At 38.7% G+C, this 25,099-nt stretch overlaps 1 protein-coding gene across 1 annotated transcript in view; it reads right to left on the bottom strand.

Moving 5' to 3' along the window:
• Window positions 1-25,099, bottom strand: part of nectin3a (nectin cell adhesion molecule 3a) — an 82,728-nt gene that overhangs the window by 12,096 nt on the left and 45,533 nt on the right. The window contains exons 3-5 of the mRNA XM_055225914.1: window positions 12,908-13,207; window positions 7,917-8,034; window positions 5,281-5,432 (exon numbers count right to left, since the gene is read on the bottom strand). Of these exons, the coding sequence (XP_055081889.1) occupies window positions 5,281-5,432; window positions 7,917-8,034; window positions 12,908-13,207 (570 nt within the window). The remainder of the gene's footprint in view (window positions 1-5,280; window positions 5,433-7,916; window positions 8,035-12,907; window positions 13,208-25,099) is intronic.

Raw genomic sequence — 25,099 nt, 5'->3', positions numbered from 1 at the left:
TTCCATCAGCTTTTATATTATTTATTTACCCCGGAGAGCTACAACTAAAATATGTGACGATACCAGACACAAATCAAAGTGGGGCCAACATAACTCTCCTGCCTGAGTCCCACCCTGAAGGCACTGTGTATGCTCTGTGTTTATGAGCAGAGTGGGGAGTAGTCAGTTACATTTACTACTTACTTTTTAAAGAAATTGTACTTTTCATTGTATTTTTCTAGCAGCATACTTTTACTCTTACTTTAATAATATTTGTATTGAAGTAACAGTGCTGTTACTTGAGTAAAAGTTGTGGTTCCTCTTCCCACTGTGAGTAAGTCTAAAGTTACTTGAGCTTTATGTTGACAATATAAAATAATTTGAATGTGTGTTTCTTCTCTTCAGCTCCTTCAGATATGATTTAGTTTAACTCATTTTTGTGACTCTTTGAAAATGCATCATTTTTTGAGTTAGGTCGTGTTTTGTCACATTCACCAAAATTATAAATCAGATGTTACATACAGTTATTCTTTAAGTTACTTTTACTTGTGTAGTATTTTTCCCAAAAATATTTTACTCTTACTTGAGTAATTTCTTGGACCACTACTTTGTACTTCTACTTGGGTAATGTTATTTTGTAGTAAAGTTATTCTTACTTGAGTAAACATTTTTGCTACTTAACCACCTACTTATGAGCATCTGTAATTAGAGCTGATTAAAAACATGGCGTGGTAAAAGCTCTTAAAATCTTTCAGTATCTCTGGTTTGATGTATCCGACCCAAACTGCACTCAAAATACTACAGCCGCACAGTACTAGCATCCAAAAACAACTATTTAAACAGAAAAGGAGAAGAAAACTGCGTATTTATGTAAAAAAGGCAGATTAAATTCATGATTCACTACCAGATCTTTAGCTCACTCACGTCTCCTTTCTGCTGTTGTGCAAATAAATCCTTATAATCTACACAAGCAGTCAACGTGTTTTTTTTCCTTTTTTTTCACTACTTTATACAAGAAAAAAGGTAAATAACAACTACTAACAACAATTTTTTCTTATATATATATATTTTATATTCACATCCACAGTGTATCCAACTTTTGCTTTGTCAAAAAATATTAAAAAGAGTTATTTTACCTTTTCCTTCACTACCTTCACTACATAATTCCAAATATCTTGCTCCATATATCTGATGTCTTCTGTCTGTATATAAAATGTAGAAAGTAGTAAAATTAAAGAAAAAACAAAAAACAACATTGAATGAGGAGGTGTGTCCAAACTTTACGTGAGTGCAGAGCTTTCAGACCAATAGCCCAGAGCCAGAAGCAGGCAGCAGCAGAGGAAACGTCACACAGCCCAGAGCGTGTAGCCAGGAGCAGGCAGCAACAGAGGGGAGGAGGAGGAGTGCGCTAGTCTCCACTCTGAAGCAAGGGTGGTATATATTATGCAAAATGGACTTTTATGAGTGTTTAACCATGTGATACTGTTTTCTAATCATCAACATACCAAGAGAAGCCTTGTGTTTCATTCACATGTGCAACTCATTCTGTTTGGTGAGGTCATCTCTGCAGAAACCCAGACGTGCACCTCCATGTTTTTTCCATGTCTCTTCTCACTCTTCACTCCCATTTCATGCTTAAAATATGACCTTAGTTTTATGTTTTAGTTGTGTAGCTACTGGTGGGCACTATACTTGCTTATCTTGATGCAGATGTTATTTCTTTGCCTGTGTTCTACGGTATGGCATTAAACTTATCTCTATGTATGGAGACGTGGTGGTACCACAAGGCCAACTTACATGTCAGATCCATGGAAAGTCAATCTCACTCACAGTAATGTTTTTAAAGGTACTTTTTAGCAATACGCACTTAAATCCATCCTTTTTAACAGACTAAAATAAAAGTTTTATTGCACTGAAAAAAAGAAAACCTGACACCTATTTTGCCTGGAGGAGGTCCTCCTCCAGGCGAAATGAGTGTCTGCTTTTCTCCATGGAAATGTTGTTCCTCTGGCTGTAACATTCCACACTATTTCCATGGGAAATGTTCCAGAGTGTGGTTTTAACTTTACGTTTCCATGGAATCATGCAGATGATGGTCCACTCCCAGAAAAATATGCAATCTTTCATTAATGGGTGATAGATACATACGTTCAAATGTACATACGTTTAATACCATACTGTGTAACATTCCAAGCAAAGCAATAACATTTCCATGGAGACAAGCAGGTGCATACCCTCCACCATCAATTCTGTACCTTTAACAAAAGTAGATGGATAGAAGCTGCACAGTGCGCCTTTAACACCAGTAGATAAAAGTTCTATAGTGCAACTTTAACATCAGTAAATAAAAGTTTCACAGTGCACCTTTAGCTACAGATAAATGGATTAATGGATAAAAGTTCCATTCTCTCGTGGACAGTCAGCTGTGTTCTGGTCTGAAGCGTGACTGTAAACCAGTGAGAGCCCTGACAGAAAGACCTGAGCCAAACCCACGAGGAGCCGAGCCAAACACAGCAGTGGACTCTGTTTGGAGAACCGAGAGACAAGAACCGAGAGAAACAGAGGAGATGCACAGCTCTCCGGATCCACACCCAGGCCAGGAGAGGCACACAGGAAGCACTGCAGACGAATGTGAGATCCAGTCCACTTTTATATTAGCGCTTATGCATAAATCCATCCAGACTAGGCAGGAGCAACACGCAGGCGTCTGAGCATTTCCATATTGTCTGTGTTGTTTTACACTTGTTGGAATGATACAGAGCGTTTCAAGAGCAGATGGTCACATAATACACCTGACTTTTGTGTGATAAAAAGTCTCCATAATAATCTATGGCCAGATGATTCAGAGTCATACAGATGTTGGTTCGGAAACATTAAGGATTTCTGTCAAGATTAATCTATTTCACAAATAACTGCAATTACTTGGTTTCTATTTTGCTATCTTAAAGGTGAACTATGAAACTTTTCTCATGGAGGGTCTGCCACCTTCTTGTCTCCATGGAGATGTTATTGCTTTGCCTGGAAAGTTCACTGAAATAGCATTAAACTTACACAGAGACAAGGAGTTGATCATCATCATGTCAAGTTAAAGGTCAGATCTGTGGAAAGGTGACCTCGCTCACAGTAAGAATGCATGCTTTAGAAAGTTTTTTAAAATGTATTTTGTGAAAGAGAATGAAAGAGATAAATATGTTTCAGGGAACATTCTATGCATGGCAATAACATCTACATGAATATAAGCAGATGTGTACTGGCTCCCATCAGAAAAGTTACATCATGTGTTTTTAAAATTAAGAATAACTTAAAAAATAACAGCACTACCTTTGTTGGTTCTCTCAAACAACAAACCAACCATCAGCATCTTTGACTGTTAAGGTCTATTTTCTCAAACTAAAATGGAAATTGCGACCCCAATAGTCACATTTATGTAGCATTTTTTCACATTCAAGGCTCAAAGCACTTTACATCAAGAAACCATTCACCCACTCACACACACACATATACACCAGTGTACGCAGAGACTGGGGGCGAAGCGGTTGTCTCGTTGTGCCCAAGAACACAACAGCAATATTCATCTATAGGAGGAGGAATCACACCACCGACGATATTTTTGCTGGGAGGGTCTGCATCTAATTATGAACATCTTTGAATGTTTTTGATGTGAAATGTTCTCTTAATTGCAGGTTGCCTTGTTACATCTGGCCTGGGGACAACCGATGAAAACTAGCTCTAGTCAGCTAACTCGGGCACATTTACATTTTTTTTTGTAATGTTGATTAATGTGCATTGTCCCTTTTTTAAAAAAAATAAAAAAAATATATACATAAAAAAAAAAGCACTTTATTGTCCGGTATTCAGGAAATACACGTTAGCATGCTAGTGGTGAATAATTAGGATGTTCTAAATGCATATGGTAAGTGAGGAATAATTATGGACCATTGCAAACTGTTTAAAATGAACTAGTTCTGTTTATCACGTTTTTAACGTGTATGCCTTTAAATGATTGAAATGACAGAGTAGTGAGTGTGGACTTTTGCTCATAAAGTGAAAGATGTAATAGAAGAATGTCCATTATAAGTGGTGTGGCATGTTTTGATTGTTATAACCTGTTCCTGTTTGAAACCCGAGCCTCTCTTTTAGCTGAGTGCCTAAAGCGGGTTATCGTTGGTGGAATCTAATGTTGCCAAAGCACCGGGCTGGAGCGGTCACTGGTGATCCTTTCTATGTGCTCTCAATGAGGAATGCGTAGAAGACACTCATAGTGCGGCTTAGCTCGGCCAGAACCGTGTGGTCGCTAGCTAAGAGGCTAAGCTCACCTCAAATAAACACTAGCCACGCAAGAATGTGGCGGGAATAGTCTACACAAACACAATAGAATGCTCACTTCTGGAAAGCTCACTACATTGTAATGGGACATGGCCTTCTCAGCGAATGAGGGGCAGGTAAAATAACTTTTTAAATATCTAAAATTAGTTTTAAAGGTTCACTATGTAGGTTTTAAACTAATCTCTTGCATTGATTTGATTTCAAGTGTTAAAAGTGACAAAAAATCCCTTGAGAAACATTCCAATCATAGAAAAAAACAGATAATTCATGGGTAATAATCCAGACAAAGGTTTCTTCCTGATTTGAAGGATGTGGCATCATACACATATAATTAGAAGACGCAGCATTCTATGCTAATGATATCATCCACTCTGCAACTTGGCTAGTCCAGAAAGAGTTTGGAACACCGGAGTCAGGCCATAACTGTTAGCATTAGCCGTCAAAAATAGTAAGTTATAAATAACCTAGCCTAATCTTAACTTTCAGTTAAGATTTTCAAAGTTGTGAGGATCTGGTAAACATCTAGTGACACTAAACCTCCTCTGTTTTGTCACTAGTAAAGCAGATGCCAGACCATACAACAAGAAAGTTACATAGTGCCCCTTTAATGTAGCAAGAGCCTAGTCTACGACATAATCGTCAGGCTCAAAGTTTATAGATTTTAATTTTGGATATTTGTCATTCCAATCCCAGCTGGGAGTATGACATCATCACATTCTCCTGTCTGAAAAGGTGAGGAGTCAAAGTTAGAAATTATTGCCCCTGTGAAGAAATTTGTTCTCTGCATTTCACCCACCTGTCAGGAACACCCGCTACGCGACACCTAGGGAGTCTAGTTTATGTTTGGGAGTACTAGCTAGCTGGAGAATTAGCCTACTGCTTTAGATTGATGATGGAGGAAAATAATAAAACCAGACATAGGCAGGCCACACACTTTGCTCCGGGAATCGAACTCTCACCCCTTCCCGAGCATACCTTGCACCCAGAGATTGACGTCTTTGCTTCGTAGGCCGATGTCGTTCATGACCTCACAGCGGTACACTCCAGAGTCATTACGGTCCAGCGCTCGGGTGAAGGCGAATGTGCTGTTGGAGATGTGCACTCCCTCTGGCATCTGCCCATCCAGTCTGAACACAGGGACAGAAGACAGGCATAGTATTAGATTAGATACACTTAAAGAGGGGATATTTTACTCCTATGGGGTATTAAAGGGGGTATTTTACTTCTATGGAGTATTAAAGGTGGTGGTATTTACTTCTATCGGGTATTAAAAAGAGAGTATTTTACTCCTATGGGGTATTAAGGAAAGGATATTACACATCTATGGGGTATTAACTGCTAGCACATAACATATTTAGATCACCATTACCTTTTATTGTTTTCAAAATGCTATATTCGTTGAAAACATATTGCCCTTTGCTCTCTGCGCTCCTCCTTCAGAGCATTACCACAGCACATCAATGTGCACACTGCTAATGAAACTACTGCACATCACATCAGGTTTGTGAAACTGTAGAGTATTGTTTTGTATCCTGTTTTGTATATTTATGGAGAATTGTCGTATGAGAGCATGGACAACGTAGGTTTGTGGGCGGAGCATTGTACAGCCCTGTACTGCTAACTGTAAGGAGGAGTCAAATAGTGTCCAGGAGAGATTGCATGAGGGAATGTTATAACACGGGAGAGAGCTCCAAAAACTCGATTTCGCTGAATACCCCCTCTTTAAGATTTGACAAAAAATTGTCCCTAGTTTTCTCAGGTTTTACAATTTTGGTGAAGTTCATTATTTTACTTCCTGGTTATACATAGATGTGACGTAGGCAGAGGGAATTGAAAAACTAACTGGGCAACCATACTGTAAACAAGGTACAAAGCTGGAATTTGGCATATTGATAACAAAGATAGAGGGATTTGAACTCAACTCTACTTCTGTAATTTGAATGTTTGCTTCTTTTTTTTTTTTTTTTTTTACAACTTTATTCATAAACTGCTGATGAAAAACTATGATAAATATTGACCACAGGTACTACCCACCAAACCAAGTAAAAATTAGAAAAAGCATGAGTGCTCCCAGGCAGCTATGTTCCATTATGTTTTGTAAGCTACGTGAGAACAAATAGCTGCCAATAGGCCTGGTGTTGATGTGATGTATGGCCCATTTGAGCTTCTGTATTTATAGCGTGAGCCCTCCCAGCGGGCGCAGCAGTGCTTTTGACAGCACTAGTGTCTAGGCTCCAAAACAGTGCTAGATTCATTTATAGATGCCCTATTGCATTTCATTTGACTCCATCTAAAATGGCATTAAAGGAGAGAGCACAGTTGTTTTGGACTTTTGCAGATGAGGAAACACATCAAAATGTACTGAGTTGAATGGAGCAATTTTGTTGAATCAGTAAAACATGTGGCTTTGGTTATGATGATTCAGATAATAAAATGGAAGTAATAACAGGTGTTTAGAATTGCACAGTCAACATGTTTATAGACAAACATTTCCAGATTATTTTGAAGTTGTTTTTGTTTTTGCTCTATCATAAAATAAAATTGCATAAATAATGAGTACATTTTAAAGTGGGACTAAACGGGGTTTGGAGGACCAAAGGGGAGAGTGAGGGGGGAGGAGGGGTGAGGTCTAGAGGACTAAAGGGGAGCATGAGGGTGGAGGAGTGGTGGGACCTGGAGGACCAAAGGGGAGAATGAGGAGGGAGAAGGGTTGGGGTCTGGAAGACTAAAGGGGAGAATGAGTGGGGTCTAACAGGTATCCACACTTCAAACCCTGCCCCTGCAGCCAAGTGTTTGTAATCAGGGCAGTGCTGCATGATGTCACCAAGAACTTAAAACTGCACAGCCCAAGGCAGCACACAGGAGGCAGCACAGAGTTTGACTACAGTCCAAATTTTGTATCACTTGGAACCAATCGACAGTCATTTAAAAGTGGACTGCGTAACTTTTCTGATTTCCATGTTGTTATTGTTGTGTCTGGAATCGTGTATATCGACATTACAGGTGCTCCCTTGGAAAACGTATTATTCAGAGTGGAGGTAGATATATTTAATACCATACTGTGGAACATTCCGGGACAAACAATAACATCTCCATGGAAACAAATACGTGACGGAAGGACCATCCACCAGAAAAGTTCCACAGTGCCCATTTAAGTACAACACATTATACAGTGTAGCTGCAGCCACCTTAGGGGACATGGTCAGATTATTGCTGCCAATTTCTGCTTATTACCTCTGTCACAACCAATAAACACTCAGGTTACAATGGAAACTGCCCGAAACAAATTATAAAGAAAATATCTGACTGGCAAAGCTCATGATGTAAAACTAACATATCGGAAATGTTACAGAAAGAAAAAGAAATATGTTCTTAGCAAGTGGTTTGGGTCATCTAATTATTTTTATCATCCGCGAATTAAGCAAGTAAGGCTGATTCACCGTTAGCATGCTATTTTTTGTCAGCAATTTTGTAATGAACATTGTGGAAAACCCTTACAGACTCATCATGGTGAGTAATTAGGATGTTCTGAATGCATTAGGAAAGTGAGGAACAAGTGGGGTACACTGCTTTGAACTGAACTAGTTTGTGAGTTTTTCAAAGCTATTGACCTGATCCAGGTGTAGTAGCGCGCTGGTGGGTTGGCTTTGGCCCCACAGTCAAACTTCACATTCTCCTGGCCCACGTACCAGTTCTGAGCTATGCCCTTGATCGATACCACTGGTGCAACTGCAAACAAGAAAAACATATAGAATTATCTCTACGTAAACACAAGAATAACATTCAAACACTGTCAAAACAGAACAATGTAAAGAGCTGCTTCTACTGCACTGTAAAAATATTTTCGTTTTACTAGTTTTGAAAAACATTTATTTTAGTGGAATTTTTGTGACTATATCCATTGGAAAAAAAAAAAAGCTTACTATAAAAGAAAATAAAAAGTATAATAGACTGAATAAACCAGTCAGTAAAAAGAATGCAGTGCTTCAAACTAAATAATTTTAAACTTAAACGGGCACTATGTAACTTTCTGCTTATCTCCATGACAATGTTATTGCTTGCCTGTTACTCAGTATGACATCTGTCTTGTATTAATAATTAGTATTTTCATTGCTCAAAAAAACGTTGAACAAGCATACATACTTAATGTGAGCAGGTTACCTCTCCACAAATTTGACCTGCAACTCCACCTAATGCCGTCACTTACTTGTTTCAATGGAGATGCAATAGATAAATTGAATGCTATAAAGTGGAATATTCCAGGAGAGACAAGCAAATTGCAGACCCTCAATCAAAAAAGTTACATAGTGCACCTTTAAATCAAGGTAAATATTGTAAATATAATTCTAATTCTAATTCCGTGCACAGCAGCGCCTGGCAACATCACTGTTCGCGCCAGTATTTGTCGTACTTGTTGTACTTAATTGTTTCTCCATGGGATTTTGTCAAGTCATACAACTCAAATAATTAAGTATTTAAACAACACCACAAACTGAAGTCATCTACATAAAACAATCAACTTCATTAAAATTGTATTTTTTATTTTATTTATTTTATATTTTACGCTTTTGACTAAAGTTAGGGTTATCTCACAGTGGGCTAGCTAGCATGCTGCTGTGTACAGAGCCTATTTTATCTTCTGTTGTGCAGTGTGATTGTGCACAAAGCAAACAAACAGAATGACTCTGGCCTGTGGTAAAACAACAGCCTAGCTGTGACATAAATGTTCTGCAGCTAATAATAAACTCCACTGACGAAGCATGACCCAAACAGAAAAGAACAAGATGAGAATGAAGTGCCCCTGTAATAAACCAGAGCTCACACTAAGTCAGTTTTGTCCATCTGAGTCCTTTGGAGGTCAGAAGGATCCCTCGTCCACACTGAAATGGTGCTTTTTTGACATGATTTATGGAGCCACATGCCTCCGCCTTTTGTGCATACTACTCATTTTACTAAAACACTTAAAATAATAGTACTTAAAATTTTACTTAAAATGTTCAGTTTCATCATTTTACTTCCTGGTTGGACAAGTGCAGCAGATATGACATACATAGAGATAATGCCAAAACTAGCAATCATGATGTAAAATAATCATGATGTAAATAATGGCCAGAACTTGTCTAAATTACATAATAATTCTGATTAGATTCAAATCAGAACATTTCTAGTAAAATGAAGATTTAAAGTGCCAGAAAAATGCCTTCCCTGTTTGTATATGATCTCTGTATTTGGAGTTTTGTGTTGGTGACATAGGCGCAGGGATTCTGTTCTTCCTGTATTTTTGTACTTTTCTTCTCAACTTTTTTGCCACTTAACTGATGTAAAACTGTGATAAACATTGATCACAGGGACTATCCACCAAACCAAGTCAAAAGAAGAATATGAAAACCTGTCACATGACCTTTAACATTTTAACCTTGGTTTGCGGCTCCTGTCTCTACTCTGTAGACCACACACCTTGTGTTGCTGCTAAAACCTGATCAATATTTCATAAAGCACCTTCATTAGCCCACAGTGTCCAAACAGACTTCCCCTGAACCACGAGCCAAGTGTTCATCCATTATGATTATTACAACAGAAGCTCAAATGAGTCTTTTATAGCTTCAGAGCATTTTAAAAAGACATTAGAAACTTATGTGATTTAGTTTGATAATCCTGTGCCTTCTGTTTGGTTCTGTGTAGCTTGGTTCCTTTGCCAGAGGCTATGTAGCAAGTAGTGATGAAGGAGGAAAAGGAGAAGGAGGAGGAACAGAAGAAGAAACAGAAGAAGAAGCAGAAGAAGAAGACGAAGACGACAAAGGTCGTTTTTACACTGCCTCTAGTCAGGTAAAAGGGCATTGACTCCAAGAGCAGTGCTTAGGCTGGGGTGAACCCAACAGTCTCACTCTGGACCACACTAAATGGCCTATCCCAGAGCACTTCGAACAGGAGGTCTCAGAGCAGCTCCACTCACACTCTGGAGCGGTACAAGTGTGGTGTGAATGCGGCCAAAATCGGTGTTACCTCCTGTGAATTAAAACTTTTTTCAAATTTTCTTCCTAAAGTGCTGCTTCACTGATTTAAAACTATCATAAATATTTTCCACAGGAAATATCCTGCCAAATCAAGCAATAATTACAAAAACATTGTGGTAACCGGTCAATGCACTTTGACCTTTTATCTGTTCTTGCCACTGGACTAATAATTCTAATCTTTTCACATAAATGCACTCTCTCGCACTTCTTTCTTCTAAGCACAGTTGCAACTCTCTTCAGCCCCATCTCCATCTCCACAGCAGCAGCAGAACATTCAGACTTTGCATCTCCTTCTCTTCACCATGAATGCAAAAGTAAAATCGAACATTTGATAAACCTCTGCTGTCATCTCTGTAATAATGCTGCACTCTGGAATATGCTCTGCTGCCAATGAGGCTGCTCCTGACTCAGCACACTGTGTAATTCTCACAAATGATGTAAATGTTAATTGGGTGATAAATAGTGAAATGAATAGGTGAACAGCTGCAGGCACAGTTCACTTGCTGTAGACCTTATGTGTTTGCTGTGTGTCAGTGTGCACATTTGTGTGTGTGTATGTGTGTGTGAGCATGCAAGTGTGCGTGTTTGTGTGCCTGTGGGTGTGTGTGTCTGTGCGTCTGCATGTGTGCGTGCGTGTGCTTGTGTATGTGCATTTGTGCCTGTGTGTGTTCAAACAGCTGGCTAACCTCTCACTTACATTTACTGCTGTGGCCCAACGAGGCAGGGATTTACATAGAACAGGAGCAATTAACAGAGTGGAGCATTTTTTTTGTTAAGGCAAATTGGCATCTATAGCAGATCTTACAAAAGTAGCTGCATCAATATTCAGGGCCATTTGGGACAGATAAATTCATGTCGCCCATGAATCATTCATGGGCGACAGTAGCTCAGTTGGTAGAGTTGGCAGTTCAGATCCCGCTCTCGACATAAAACATCATTGGTAGAGCGGTCGGATCCACTGATCCATAGGTTGGCGCTGTGATTCTAGCTCACACAGATGATGCTGCCGTTGTGTCCTTGGGCAAGACACTTAACCCACCTTGCCCTCAGTATCTGTGTACACTGGTGTATGAATGTGTGTGTGAATGGGTGAGTGGTTCCTTGTTGTAAAGCGCTTTGAGTGCCTTGAAGGTAGAAAAGCGCTATAGAAAAATGTGACCATTTACCATAATAATTTACCATCATAATGATGCAGTATTCACTTTCACTGAGATGCTTGTCAAAAAGCAAATATCGCAGACAAAATGGCCGCTGACAATTTGTATTCCAAACTTACTTCAAACTGTGACCCCTGACTGTTTAAGTAGCACACACACAAAACTTAAATAAACAGATTCATCACAAATGTGTCACAACATGTGTCATTTTGGCAGATTCAGTATCAAATATTGCATAGTTAGTTATAATTTGCAGACCACCAGAGTATTCCTATTGTATGAGGTTTTTTGCTGAGTCATGCTAAAATGACAGATCAAGTAGTGGACGGAGTTTGGGCGTCACTGACATCATCTTAAAGACTTTATAAATGAGGAGCATACTTCACCACAGGACACTTCTGTAGTTACAAAGGGATATGTTTGTGTCTTAAAGCAAAAACAAAAAACATCAAAGTAAACCTCATAATAAGTAAGATTACCCAGTTGATTTTATGTGTAGATTACATAGACTGTATATATAAATGGACATAGCTAATACTCTAGCCGCCGCATTCTGTCTCCATCGGCTCCAATTCACTTTACGTACACTGTGGCATCTGTCTCTGTAACTGCTACTGTCAGGCTCATCATTTTGGTCTTAAAAATGTTCCTCTCCACTCTACATGATCCTGGGATTTTTATTTCATTATTGTGTCCGTGAATCAATATATGAACATTAAAAGAGAACTCAGTTGCCTTCTTTCCCTGAGGTCGCTCCCGCTAGCATTAGCAACAGGTTTGATTGATAGCGTTGCTAAGCGTCCGCTCTCCGCTAAACCAGCGGTGCCGGTGGGAAGGGGTGTTACCTTCATCAGCCCTGCTCTGGATTGGCGCTTTGGTTGCCATGATACTCGTGGTTGAAATTCGAAATATGGAACTCTGCTCAAAATTTGCTCCCATGACTGCTAACCTCGATGAGCCTCTTTTGGCTGTAGCTGAACATCTATTATTATTATTGCGCTTGTGGCATTATTTTGTTATTTATTAGGCTCTGAAAGAAGCATTAAGATCAAGACAAAAAGGTCAACCTTTCTATTCAATTCAGTTTATTTTCGAAACACATAAATGTCCTCTGGTGGAGTTTTAATATGTTTAACATGTTGTCAGTGACACCCGCAGCTCCCTGTCCACTGTCTGTTGGGATTTTGTGATTTTAGCGCGACTCATCAAAAAGAGATTAAATTGGGGTGGAAATAGCCATGATGACCGTTCTTGTGACTGCATCTAGCTGTGTGCTGTTGTGCATAGATACACATAGCCTACACTAGTTCTTATATGAAAAAGAACAACGCAAACACAGCACAGAACCAGAACCTGCCCCAATCCAACCTGGAACAAGCTCCCTGATGAAAAGGGTTATATATGTTGAAGCTGTTAAAGCAGTCTACTCACAGTGCACATTGAGTGTGAAGGGGATGCGGAAGTCTGTCTGCAGGGCTGGGTGTTTGACCACACAGGTGAGCACGCGGCCCTGGGCGGAGCTCTGGGGATGCCACATATAGTGCACGTGTACAGACGTGGTGCTGTCTGCCTCGTCTTGGCTCTGGCTCTCACTACGCCCCTGCAGATCCGTCTCCCAGAAAGCCTCAGCAGCTGGACGGCCTCTCTCTGCGATGCACGTGGCCACCAGGGACTCATTGGCCCCGTCCATGAGTGCCGTGGGGCCCGCAGACACATACACCTTTGGCTCCACTGTAAAGAGAAAGAAAGAGAGAGTTAGGTTAGGGACAGGGCTGAGTAATACATTTTAATCAGATCATGTGTAATGGTCAGTAGGGTTATCAAAAGTATCAAAAATGAGATACAAACGAATACTCAAACCAGTATCGAAACTAGATTCTCATTTGAACAGGTATCGATACTAAAAAAGTCCCATTGACAGGACATAAATGAATGAAGAATGAAGTATAAGACCACAGACTTTACCATTTAATGTTGAAAATTGCATTCTATTGTCTAAAGAAAGAGCGTTTTTCATCATCGTGATATCGGTATCTGATCAACACTGGTGGTCTTTGATCAGTTTGGGTCTTTTTAATGGAGAGGTCTATAGCCAATCCTCTGTCAGTAAAAGCATGTGGTTTAGAGCAGCGTTCAGACGTTAGAGGAAGACATGGGATTATGTTTTGTGTTAAATGGCTCAAGTCTGATTAAAAGTCTTGTTTGTGTTCATGAAACCATTTTTATTTAGTTTTGGAAAATAAATAATTGAATTGAAATATTGCACCAGGGCAAAAACACATTGTAACTGATAATACTGACTGACTAACTGATAATAATATAATTGCTCCAATACAGATATATTGTATAAGCAGGCAAAATAAGTGAGTACTCTCTCTCTAATTATAAAATGCTTTAGTGTCCGAAAAATAGGAAGTGCTCGGTTAGCATGCTAGTTGATGTTAGCACTGTAGCTAAAAACTCCATTCTGGTTGGTCTCTGAAAGTTGTGAAAAGCTTTTATAAACTCATCGTGGTGAATACTTAGGATGTTCAGGATGCATAATGTGAGGAATAACATAAGTGAGGAATAACTTTGGACCACTGCAAATTGTTTACAATGAACTAGCTCTTTTTTCACATTTTAAAGACAAAAAACAGCTACAGTGTCTTTAAGTAAAATAACTAGATTTAACTTTTTTTTTTTCCATCTGCAGCAACAATATCTCTCTGAAATGTAGTTTATACATCAGAAATGATTAATCTATGTGAGTTACATTTTATAGAAAGTCACAAGGGTTTTAAAACTCGGTCACATTATAGCATAGTTATTTCAACATAACCTCATGAAATTGAAATGCTTTAGCACTTAACCGTAGATTTGACATCTCTGCACATAAATAACATATCTAGTTACATCCACCACATGTCAGAAAAGAGAAAAATTACAAAATGTCTATTGTTTCCATATGAATAAATAATGTCCTTCATAAGACGACATGGGGAAGTGGACTAAGAGCTGCTTTATGTATGAAACATACATGAGCTGTGACACTCATTGTACCAGCGGGTTTGCTCCTGTAATGTGACCCACTATCACTCATGTTCACCAGAAAACCAGTGTCACTACTTCAGCTAGAGTGACATGGTGCCAACATGCAAAAATATATATGCATATATGTAGACACTGTTTATAATTTTCATCACAGTAACTGGAAAATGTGTCTGTAAATGTGAATAAAAATTTTAACCTCTGTAATATGCAGAAGTAGACATGTCACAATGTCTCACAGGCATTTTTGATTACCTTACTGATTCACAAATTGTTTGCTTTTTGTAACATAAATGAAGGTCCTACACCCAAAAGGTAAAATTTGTCCTGCCCCACTACAGATATACTGTAAAAGCTCTTGAGGTGAAAATAAGTCTGCTGTGTATTGTCTGCATCTAATTATGAAGAGTTTTCTTGTTTAAGAATCAGGAAGTGTGTGATTAACATGCTAGTGTTTATCATCTTTACCTTGACAGCAAACTCCACTCTGAGAGCTGCAAAAAAATGCTTATAAACTCATCATGGTGAATAATTAAAATGCCTTGAATGCATAAGGTAAGTGAGGAATAACTTTGAACCATGGCAAACCGTTTAAAATGAACTAGTTCTGTTTTTCATGTTTTAAAATCAGGTACAGAGACTTTAATATATTGTTGTAACTGAACTTCTCACAATTATTCCCATGTGAGATCTAATTTCAGTTCAATCCTGAGATCCTGACAGGCTCAAGATCAACAAAAGAAGTGCAAAAGCTGAACCATGACATGACAACAGCAGATGACATTGGCCTGTGTGATGTGTATCTCTGTAGCCATTGCCCCTAGGAGTACACACACACATGCACACACACACTCTCACTGCTCACGGACACACACACTCACATACAGACACACACATGTGCACACACACACACACACTCTCACTACTCACACACAGACACACAAACACGCACACAGAGTTGGAGAATGCGAGGCCATGGGCTGTCAGCACGGTGCTTGTTGTGAGTCAGATAGTGTCACTGGCCCTGCTCAGAGCTGGATACAGTTACAGTGTTTCCTGAGAAAAACAGCAGGGCTGGACAAACACAAGAGGAGATACACACACTACCTGTGGTACTGTCAGTACTGAGGCCTCAATACAAACTCTCACACAAGCTTTAAGAAGAAGCTGTAAGGATTCACACTTGGGACTGGTATGAGACAGAGGACTTTACACTGAATGCAGAGGGGTCCACAGAGTCCCACTGTGGTCGCCTGTCCCACCAGTGTTTTGTCTGCATCTGCAGATAAACACAGAACAGCTCTGAAACTCGTAAGAGATGGTTTTAAACTACATGATTTTAAAAACATTTTTATCAAAGGAAAATCGCTCTGTTTGTGACACAAGCAGGGCAGAGGTAAAGCAGACTTGATTCATGCTGTATAATCCTTCAAATGAGTCTTAAATGTTCCAAAAAATGCTATTTTCACCTACCCCATATCCCTGCCCACACTGCTGTACTTATTTGTGATTACTCAAAACATTTAGCTACTTACAGTGAAATACCACAATGAAGAGGTGGGCCCTCTCTGTTCTGCAGTTTTGAAGCAGGAAGTCAATGGACCCTCTTCTATAATTATGGCATTTTAAAATCAATATCACAGTTCATCATGAACAATATGTAAAATAATGATTTAAGTTTATATTTTCATAAAAAAAACAACAACACACAATTTCTTCTCTAAAGCTCTTTTAAATTAAATCTAAACTAGACCAAGTTAATGTCTGAAGCATAACTACAAACCAGGGTTAAACTTGGTATAATTCAAGAAGAGATAAGCATCCCAGAAAACGTATCCTGAAGGAGTGCACTATATCACACTAAGGATGTATGCAACAATGAACGCTTAAGCCTGGGTGTGTCCTACAAAATCCCTTCTGCAAATAAAATAAACAAAGTGGCCCTTACAACACAAACACATTGGGCCATGTCAGCTTTACCCGGAGGCACACCGCAAATAAAAATCCAGTAGGCTCAAGTAGATCCATAAACCAGGTTCTTTATTCTGGCACAGGCATCATTCAAACTGATTCGACACAATCTCCTGATTTTACATCTCCAGGGGGGCTCTATATACTAGTAGCACACGTCACATTCTCTTATTAGCTTGGAATATACAGACATGTACATGTTATCTGGGTTCACTGAAGACAAAGTCAGCATGCTGATCTGGTCTTTCTTAAGAAACACATGTCTTGCACGTCTTGGTACAAAATGCACATAGCATAACACTTCCATGTCCATGTATATTCCAAGTACATTATGACATAATCGTGCCACACTGGCACCCACAAAAACATACAGGTCAAAGTATAATATATCATATATCAGGGGTGGCGAACAAGTTAGGTACAAAGAGCTAAAATTTTCAACCGTAAGACTCAAAGAGCCACACGACGCACTGACCTGACAAGACAGACACACACACACACACAATTACAACCATATTATTTCCCTTAAAACACTCCTCTCCTTACAAAACAACAGCAAGCATTGTACTTCTGTTCATTTCAAGATAAGTGTCCACCCTCAACACACACATCAAATGCAGCTTAGCCAGAGTTAACACAGCACCTACCCAGAGGTCAGATACCCCCCCACATACACACACAAACACACACACACACACAGGCATCTCTTCCTCTCTCTCTCTTTCTCTCACTCTGTCAAGCCTACACACACACACACACACACACACACACATTTGCTCTTTATCTTCATCTCTGTCTCTCTCTGACACACACAACTACTGAACACACTTCAGAAACACAGGGCCTGTATAATGTAAACTGATGGAATATTTTTAGTTTATTTTTTAAGTCTATTTTTTAAATTATTTTAAACTATTTACCTATTATCTTGTTTTATTGCATGTACCATTATCCTTCTGTTCTTTAACTGTGCGGTGCAATACTGGAATTTCCCCACTGTGGGACTAATAAAGGCTTATCTTATCTTATCTTATTAAAATATTAACACAAGCATAAGTCAGGTGTTATTTCCAAACTACAGCAAAGATTTTCTTACCTTGTTGGAGTGATGGGATGATAATCTCAGTGGGATTTTTTTATCTGGAGCCAAGGTTTCAATTACATCTACAAAACAGTTTTAAAAACTCTCCTTCGTTGTACTTTTTTTTTAGCACGGGCAATCTTCCACGCCACTTTATAGGATGCAAGTGTCACAGTTTCAGTTTCTCCACGCTTGTTCAGTTGCTGAAACATTTGAATCTTTTTATCGGGCTTTTCAAGGTGCTCAGTTTGTGCTTGCGTAGTTCAGAACCTTTGGGGAATTCCTTGTCCATATTACACTGGAGAGCGCTAAAATGACGCTGAAGATTTGAAGCATTGAAATGTGATATTGTAGTATTGCAGATTAAACAGTGATTTGCCATTCCGTTCAATAAAAAAGTAAGCATCTTCCCATTCTTCCAGAAATGATCTGTGTTCATCCTCATATTTTCGTTTAGTTTTGCATTTTGCCATTTTGACAACGAGGGTAACAGTCTGCACGCGCATGAAATGTTTACTTATTTTCCCAGCATTAGACGTAACCCGCGCAGATGACGAGCGGTCACGTGTCAGACGCAGCGTAAAAAAAAGCTGATAAATCAGTTTGTATATATTGTTTATTATTTGTTTTAATAAGCCCTGGTGGATTTGAATGTGTTTTAAAAGACAAAAAAATAAGTGAAACATGAGACAATGCAAAGAGCTGCAGTATATAGAAAATATTATACGAGGCAAAGAGCCGCATTCCTATTGGCAGAGAGCCACATGTGGCTCGAGAGCCGCGTGTTCGCCACCCCTGTCATATATATTAATCTCACAATTCCCCCTTTTGATCACATATCACATGTGATCACAAAACCAAAATTAAAAACAAAACACTACTTTCACATAATAATGCATTCAATTTAAAGTTCCCCTAATGAGTAAAATATTAGCTTTAGCTTTAATCACTGCATTATAACACATCCCAGCCCTTAGGCTAACATAAAACATAAATTAACACATGACTCTCGGACAGCAAATAAGAAACAAGGAGCACTTACTGGGACTCAGAATTTGGATTTTATATCTTTTAAAACAAATGATCAATCTACATAGTTTTGACCAAACTTAGTCAATTGGTTCGGGACATGAGAATTGAGACCTTATGAAGAATAATGAAATTTGTGACGAGAGAGCTTCTTCATTAGGGCAGTGGCCCTGCCCATGTCTTCGATCTCTACCAGCAATCTAAGACATGGCATGACGCAACATCCAATTATGACTAAGATAACAAACATTTTGTAGAGCCAATTTGACCAAGTGTTTTCAGATGCGCCAGAATTTTTAGCAAATTCCATGGACCAAGACTTAAGGTGGTTCAGAGCCTTAGTAATACTCCCATCAGGAGAGGTATTATTTAGTATATAAGTACAGCATTCTGCTTCAAACTTGATACATATTTATGATTCTTTGGCAAGTAACATATCTAGGGCAATCCTTTGGGTTTGGGTTTAGATTGATAAGACAATGACCTCTTAAATGCATGAATATTTCTTGAGTTAACTCTGTATGACAATTTAATTTGTTTTAAATTTAGTGAATTTGCTACACCTTATAGTGAATAGAATAATTAACATAATTATTGTACAAACACCTGACCATGTTTTTGAGAGTTTAAGTATACAAGTCAGGTCTTTTTCATTAGAATATGGTATTGATGTAGTATTTAATTGTAGTCTAGCTGCAGAACATACAATGCAATCTTCCGTAGTTAAGGTATGAGCAGTATACTGTACCCAGTTTAGCCAAGTATTTTTATTCATTTCATGTTTCAATTTTGTTTGTTTCAATTTGTTTAAATTTTTATTGCTTTGATAAAATCATTTTCTGGAGCAGGTTTATAGGTTTCAAAATTGTTGTTTAGATGTAGCCTTCAAAATGTAACTTTATTTTTCTATTGCAGGGTACAGTATCAATTTATGAACACTGGAATCCTATAGAATAGATTCCAGAGTCATTAAGTGTTGGATTTTTAATAGATAATACTAAAGGATTGCATCGTTGAGTAATTGATTTGCGCCCTCTACAATGTTTTAGGTTCGTTTGATAAGAAGCATAATTTTCCTATTTTTTGTTAAAGTAATTCTATGTTGTAAGTCAATTTCAAAAGTATCTTTCTCTTTATTATATTGTCCATTGGTGCTGGTTATAACTCTGGCGATCTCTATAGCTTTATCATCGTAAACATTATTTTTGGTCAGATATGTGTCCTTACAGACAATTTGTACATTTAATGCATGATCTATAGCAGGTACATCTCGCACACAGTCTAGCACTTCACATACTGTAGACTGAATAGTATGTTGCAAGTTCGTCCCTTATAACAATATTTTTCAAGTTTTGGTGTCCCTCTCTTTACTCTTTTCAGTGCCCATTGTCTCTTACCTGTATTATTGGTTTCCCAACTTGGTTTTATCGAGGCTTGTCGTTTTGATTGTTGGCTGTCCGAGGCCATTCTCAATACTTCCATGGATAAGGGGAATGTACCAACACACTAGAGCAACAGAAATTAGCATAATTAGCATAATCAAGAAAACACATGGAAAATTTTCAAAACATTTTTCAAAAAATATGGCCTATACTCTCCTTTTCCTTCGTCTTCTTCTCTTTTCCTTCGTCTTCTTCTCCCCCTTTTCTCCTCCTTCTCCGGAGCCCCAGTGGTAGCAGGTGGTCGGGGTTGCTCCTCAGGGTCACAGTGTCCAGCGATGTCCGGATTTGATCGACTTTCTTCATCCTTCACAAGTTTTCTCTTGACAGTGGCATTTATTCGTTCACAACTCCTTGACTTATGACTTGTGGAATCCCAAATTGTGGAAAAACATCAGCAGTTAGGTGTTTGACTGCTTTCTTCTTTAAGTTCAGTTTGGTATTTCTGCAATTGCAACTTCACAGTAGCTAGTCCCAACTTTTTTCCTGTTCTTCAGTCTCCTTCTTTGTGTGAGGTGGTGGTAATGTTTGTTTGGGCTCCTCACTGAAGCAAGGGAGAGGCAGCTCAATCTCCAGGTGGCCATTGCTGGTTTTCACATATCTCTGAGCCTCCTCGGACACTTGTTGCACAGTGCTGTGCACGGTCACATTGAACTGGTCGATGACGTAAATAAACATATCTACAACAGACTCAAAGACAGGGTTCAGCTGTTCCATATCCAGGGTGGACACTCGGTCTGCAAGGTCCTTCACAGTGGTCACCATTCATCTGTATGCTGCGTTCACATTGGCCAAAAGACCATCCAGATAGTCAGACTTGATGGAATCAACAAACTCTTGAGTTTTGTCTACAACTGCTTTCAGGGTCTTACTGATCTTGACCAGCATAGTATCCAGGCTCTCCATGTTGTTCACGGCGTCCACCATTGGTCAGAGATGCCTTTGTCAGTTATTTCGACATTGTCGATGATTTGACCAAAGGTCATCACATCTCTGATTGGCATGCGCAGCTCCACGGTGCTAAAGGTGTCCACAAAAGCATTGTAGTAGTACTCCATGCTGTCATAGACAACTTGGATGGTGGTGCGAAGAACATTAGCAATGCTGGTGGTCAGATCCTTCAGAACAACAGGCAGGGTGGTCATCTCCTCAGAGCCAGGAGGACGGAACTGGGTCTCCCTGAGCACTTTGATGGCAACATCCAGGAAAGCTTGGACATTTTTCCACTTCCACATTTTTCTTTGATTGTATTCAAGACGTAGAGTCTATGATTTTTATAGAATAAGTCACTATTTAATAAACAGTTTACTTAGATAGCGTGCGAAATCTATCTAGGAGCCAGCATTGCCTTATTATAGTTCTTAATTGAGATTATTTATTTTATTTGTTTTTGTTTTTTTTTAAATTAACAATCTTAATATTTTCTTAATTTTATTTATTCATTATTATTTATTTTATAAATTTAACAAGCTTAGTATTTTCTTAATAACAGTTTTATTTGACATTTATTAAGCAATTATCTATATCTTCTAATAATATCTAATGATATCAACTGTTTTCTAAATTCTTATTTATTTAGTAAATTTATTTATATGAATAACACTTTATAAGAACTATACCCCATCTGGCCACAACAAGATACAGTCACTAATAAATGCCATCCAATTTTATCCTAATTTAATCATTTCAACTGTCTTCTCTATTTTGTGTTTCAACATCCCAACTTGAGCTAGAAGCTGAAACAGGAGGATTTAAGGTCATGACCTTAGCGTTCCCTGTCAAATGCAAACACAACAATGTAACCATGACCAATACGGATCCTAAAGTTTAAAAGATAGCAATAAATGCAGCCAAAGTGTAAATAACACTTCCCTTCTTCTTTTAGATCTTTTAATATTTTTAGTGATATTTGCTAAATTTGACGGACACTGGTTTTTGCTTATATTTCTGGCTTTTTCAATAATTTCTTTCACCATTTCATTTTTTAGTTTTTTAATTATAGCCTCTAATCTTGTTTCTTGTGTGTATTTTGTTTCGGAAACTGCTCCAATAGTAAGCGTAACTTTTTCCATAAGAGTGCCAATTTTGTTTTTATATCAATTGGATATCAAACAGACTATTTTCACTAGTACTAATTCATGTCATACCGAGGTAAATAGGTTGCGGTTTAGTTAAATCTGTTAAGCCAATTCCATCTATTAATGCTTCTGTGTTACAGGGCTTGTATATAATGCCAATCTGAATTATTGACCCTTGATCAATTTTACAATGGCAAGATAATTCATGTCCATTCTGGGTGTAACTCTTTTGGACAGGTTCGTTTCCTTGAGATCTTATCATGTTGATAAAAATTGCTGCTAGCGTTACATATAGTTTTTTGGGTACCACATTTTATATTAAACTTGATTAAAAGTTTTGTTTTATTTTTAGTGTAAAGTACACTAAACACACAAAAGTACACTAAGTGTATTTTTTATAAAACTAGTTCTCTCTTCGTGCTAAGTCATAAACACGGAAATGATTAACTTTTTTTCTAATCACACTTTACCCGATCAAAGTCTAAACTTGCTACTTATTAATTCCAGTGCTTTTTTCTCTCTTCGTGCTAAGCCATAAACACGGAAATAATTACAAATTTTATATAGTATAAAATTAGAACGCAATTAATTTCACACAACGTCCCAAGAACACATCACATTAATTTAGCATTAAACCAATTGACAGAAATTCTAAGAAAAAGGCCTCTGTCGTACCGACTTTCTGGAGATCTCGTGTTCTTTTGCGATGTCTTTCTTTGGCGTTCTGCGGAGGAGATGATTCGCCTGTGCCTCCAGGATTCACAGTATCACGTCGAGGGTCACCAAACTGTCAGCTTTACCCGGAGGCACACCGCAAATAAAAATCCAGTAGGCTCAAGTAGATCCATAAACCAGGTTCTTTATTCTGGCACAGGCATCATTCAAACTGATTCGACACATCTCCTGATTTTACATCTCCAAAGTGTGCTCTATATACAAGTAGCACACGTCACATTCTCTTAATAATTAGCTTGGAATATATAGACATGTACATGTTATCTGGGTTCACTGAAGACAAAGTCAGCATGCTTGTCTTTCTTAAGAAACACACGTCTTGCACGTCTTGGTACAAAATGCACATAGCGTAACACTCCACGTCCATGTATGTTCCAAGTACATTATGACATAATCGTGCCACATTGGCACCCACAAAAACATACAGGTCATACATAAAGTATAATATATATATATTAATCTCACAGCCACCATTACTATACAATGTTTCCTTAATGACTTCAGCTTCCTATCAGTGTGTATGCAAACGTGTTCTTGTGTCCTAGAGCCCTCCACCTCCTCCACCCTAAAAGCAGCCCACTTAACTGCTCTAGTGACAGTTTTATGTCCCAGAGAGCACCAGACCAGCCCGTAACCCCAGGTCCTCTCCCACCTCTCTGCTCATTGGAGCTCTGGCACTGAAATTAAATGTCTTCTTGGCACAGAGGGTTTTCTATAAATACCCCGGGTTGGTGTCTCTTGTAGCCAGCGCAGGGGTGGGGCCGCTGGGTGCATTCTTCAGCGCTTTTGCCCCTCCTGTCCCGAGAACTATAAACAGTAGTTGGTCTATTTGAGGAGGAGGCAGAGGAGGCAGACTGGCTGGGTATCATGCATGGGTGGGTGGTAATGAGTTATATTTACTCAGTTACAATTATTTTGCTAAGTTTTTTGAGGGAAACTTCCAGGAAAAGTTTGTAGTTCCATATGGGTAACCAGAACTAGTACTACTCTCAGGTTGGTTACTTTTTGCAATTAGTGAACAAGACTATGAAGTACATTTTTATGTAGTATGTCCTATAATATTTATAATATTTCAGACTTAAAGCAAAGGTGAACGCTTGTGGATGAATTTAGATTTAAAAAAAAAAAAAAAAAATCTCATCACGACTGCAATAAATTGACCTTTCTTCCCCAAATCACCTTAAAATCTATTGTTTTCTTATGCAAGCACTAAAAATTGCCCCACTGTGTAACCTTTTAGCCAAAAAATAGGCTAAAATAAAAGCATTATTTACTGTGAGCGGGCTAGCATGTCCACAAACATGACTCTTAAATGGCCTTCTTTATTTTAACAGGACAATGTACAGTCACAAAATGGCAGAGATGCGTGTACCAGATTCTAGTTTAGGAAGGTCATCTCCATCTGCAATACTTTAAAAGGAAAGAGGGGAAAGGTGCACAGGACAGTATTTACAGTGCAATAATACTCAAACATCCATAACATTCATCTGTCTCATACAAACCACATGATCAGTGACGGATGTTCCTTTGCCTATAGTCTTCTGCAGTATGGCTTATATATCTCCAGTGTTCCAAAGTATGGTTTTAACTTTCTGTTTCCATGGTATCATAGGTGATGTGCCACCTCAGCCAGTAAGTCAAAGTAGTTTTTTATCATACACCATCATTTTTGCCTTTTCTTGGGTATTTGAATCCTTTTTAATTTGTACTTGTGTAACATTATTTAAAAGTACCATTACTCTTACAGTCTGCATCTACCCCACCCACGTCTGCTGAGTACACAGTAACTACGGCGATGTGTTGAGTTAGAGCTGCTGTCAGGAACAGGAGGAGGAGGGAGGGGCTGGAGGGCAGGGGGGGTAATGATTTTCCATCAACGAAGTGGCGGCCCTGGTCCTGCACCGCCCGCCTCTGACGTCAGCCTGGGGAACCCCAAAAACAGGGGCCTGGACAAGGCTGAGTGAGAGAGCAGAGCTAGAGCAATGCACCAGAGGAGAAAAGATATTTTTGCAATATACGACAACTTTGGTCTGGTAAAATTACAGGACTAGATGTACAATGTTGTTGGAACTGTTTATGCTCAGATTAGGGACAATCAGACACTAACCAATACTAACACTGGTATCAAAACTAGATACTCATTTGAGCAGATGCCAATGCTAAAAAAAACTCCCATTCACAGGACAGAAATGAACCTTTCCTGAATAGCTTTAGAATGATGTTGTATCAGAGCAAGTAGAAGACCAAATAGACTAGTATA

This window comes from Periophthalmus magnuspinnatus, chromosome 13 (genome assembly GCF_009829125.3).
Source record: "Periophthalmus magnuspinnatus isolate fPerMag1 chromosome 13, fPerMag1.2.pri, whole genome shotgun sequence".
Taxonomy (NCBI): domain Eukaryota; kingdom Metazoa; phylum Chordata; class Actinopteri; order Gobiiformes; family Gobiidae; genus Periophthalmus; species Periophthalmus magnuspinnatus.
This window is presented reverse-complemented; position numbering and strand designations above follow the sequence as displayed.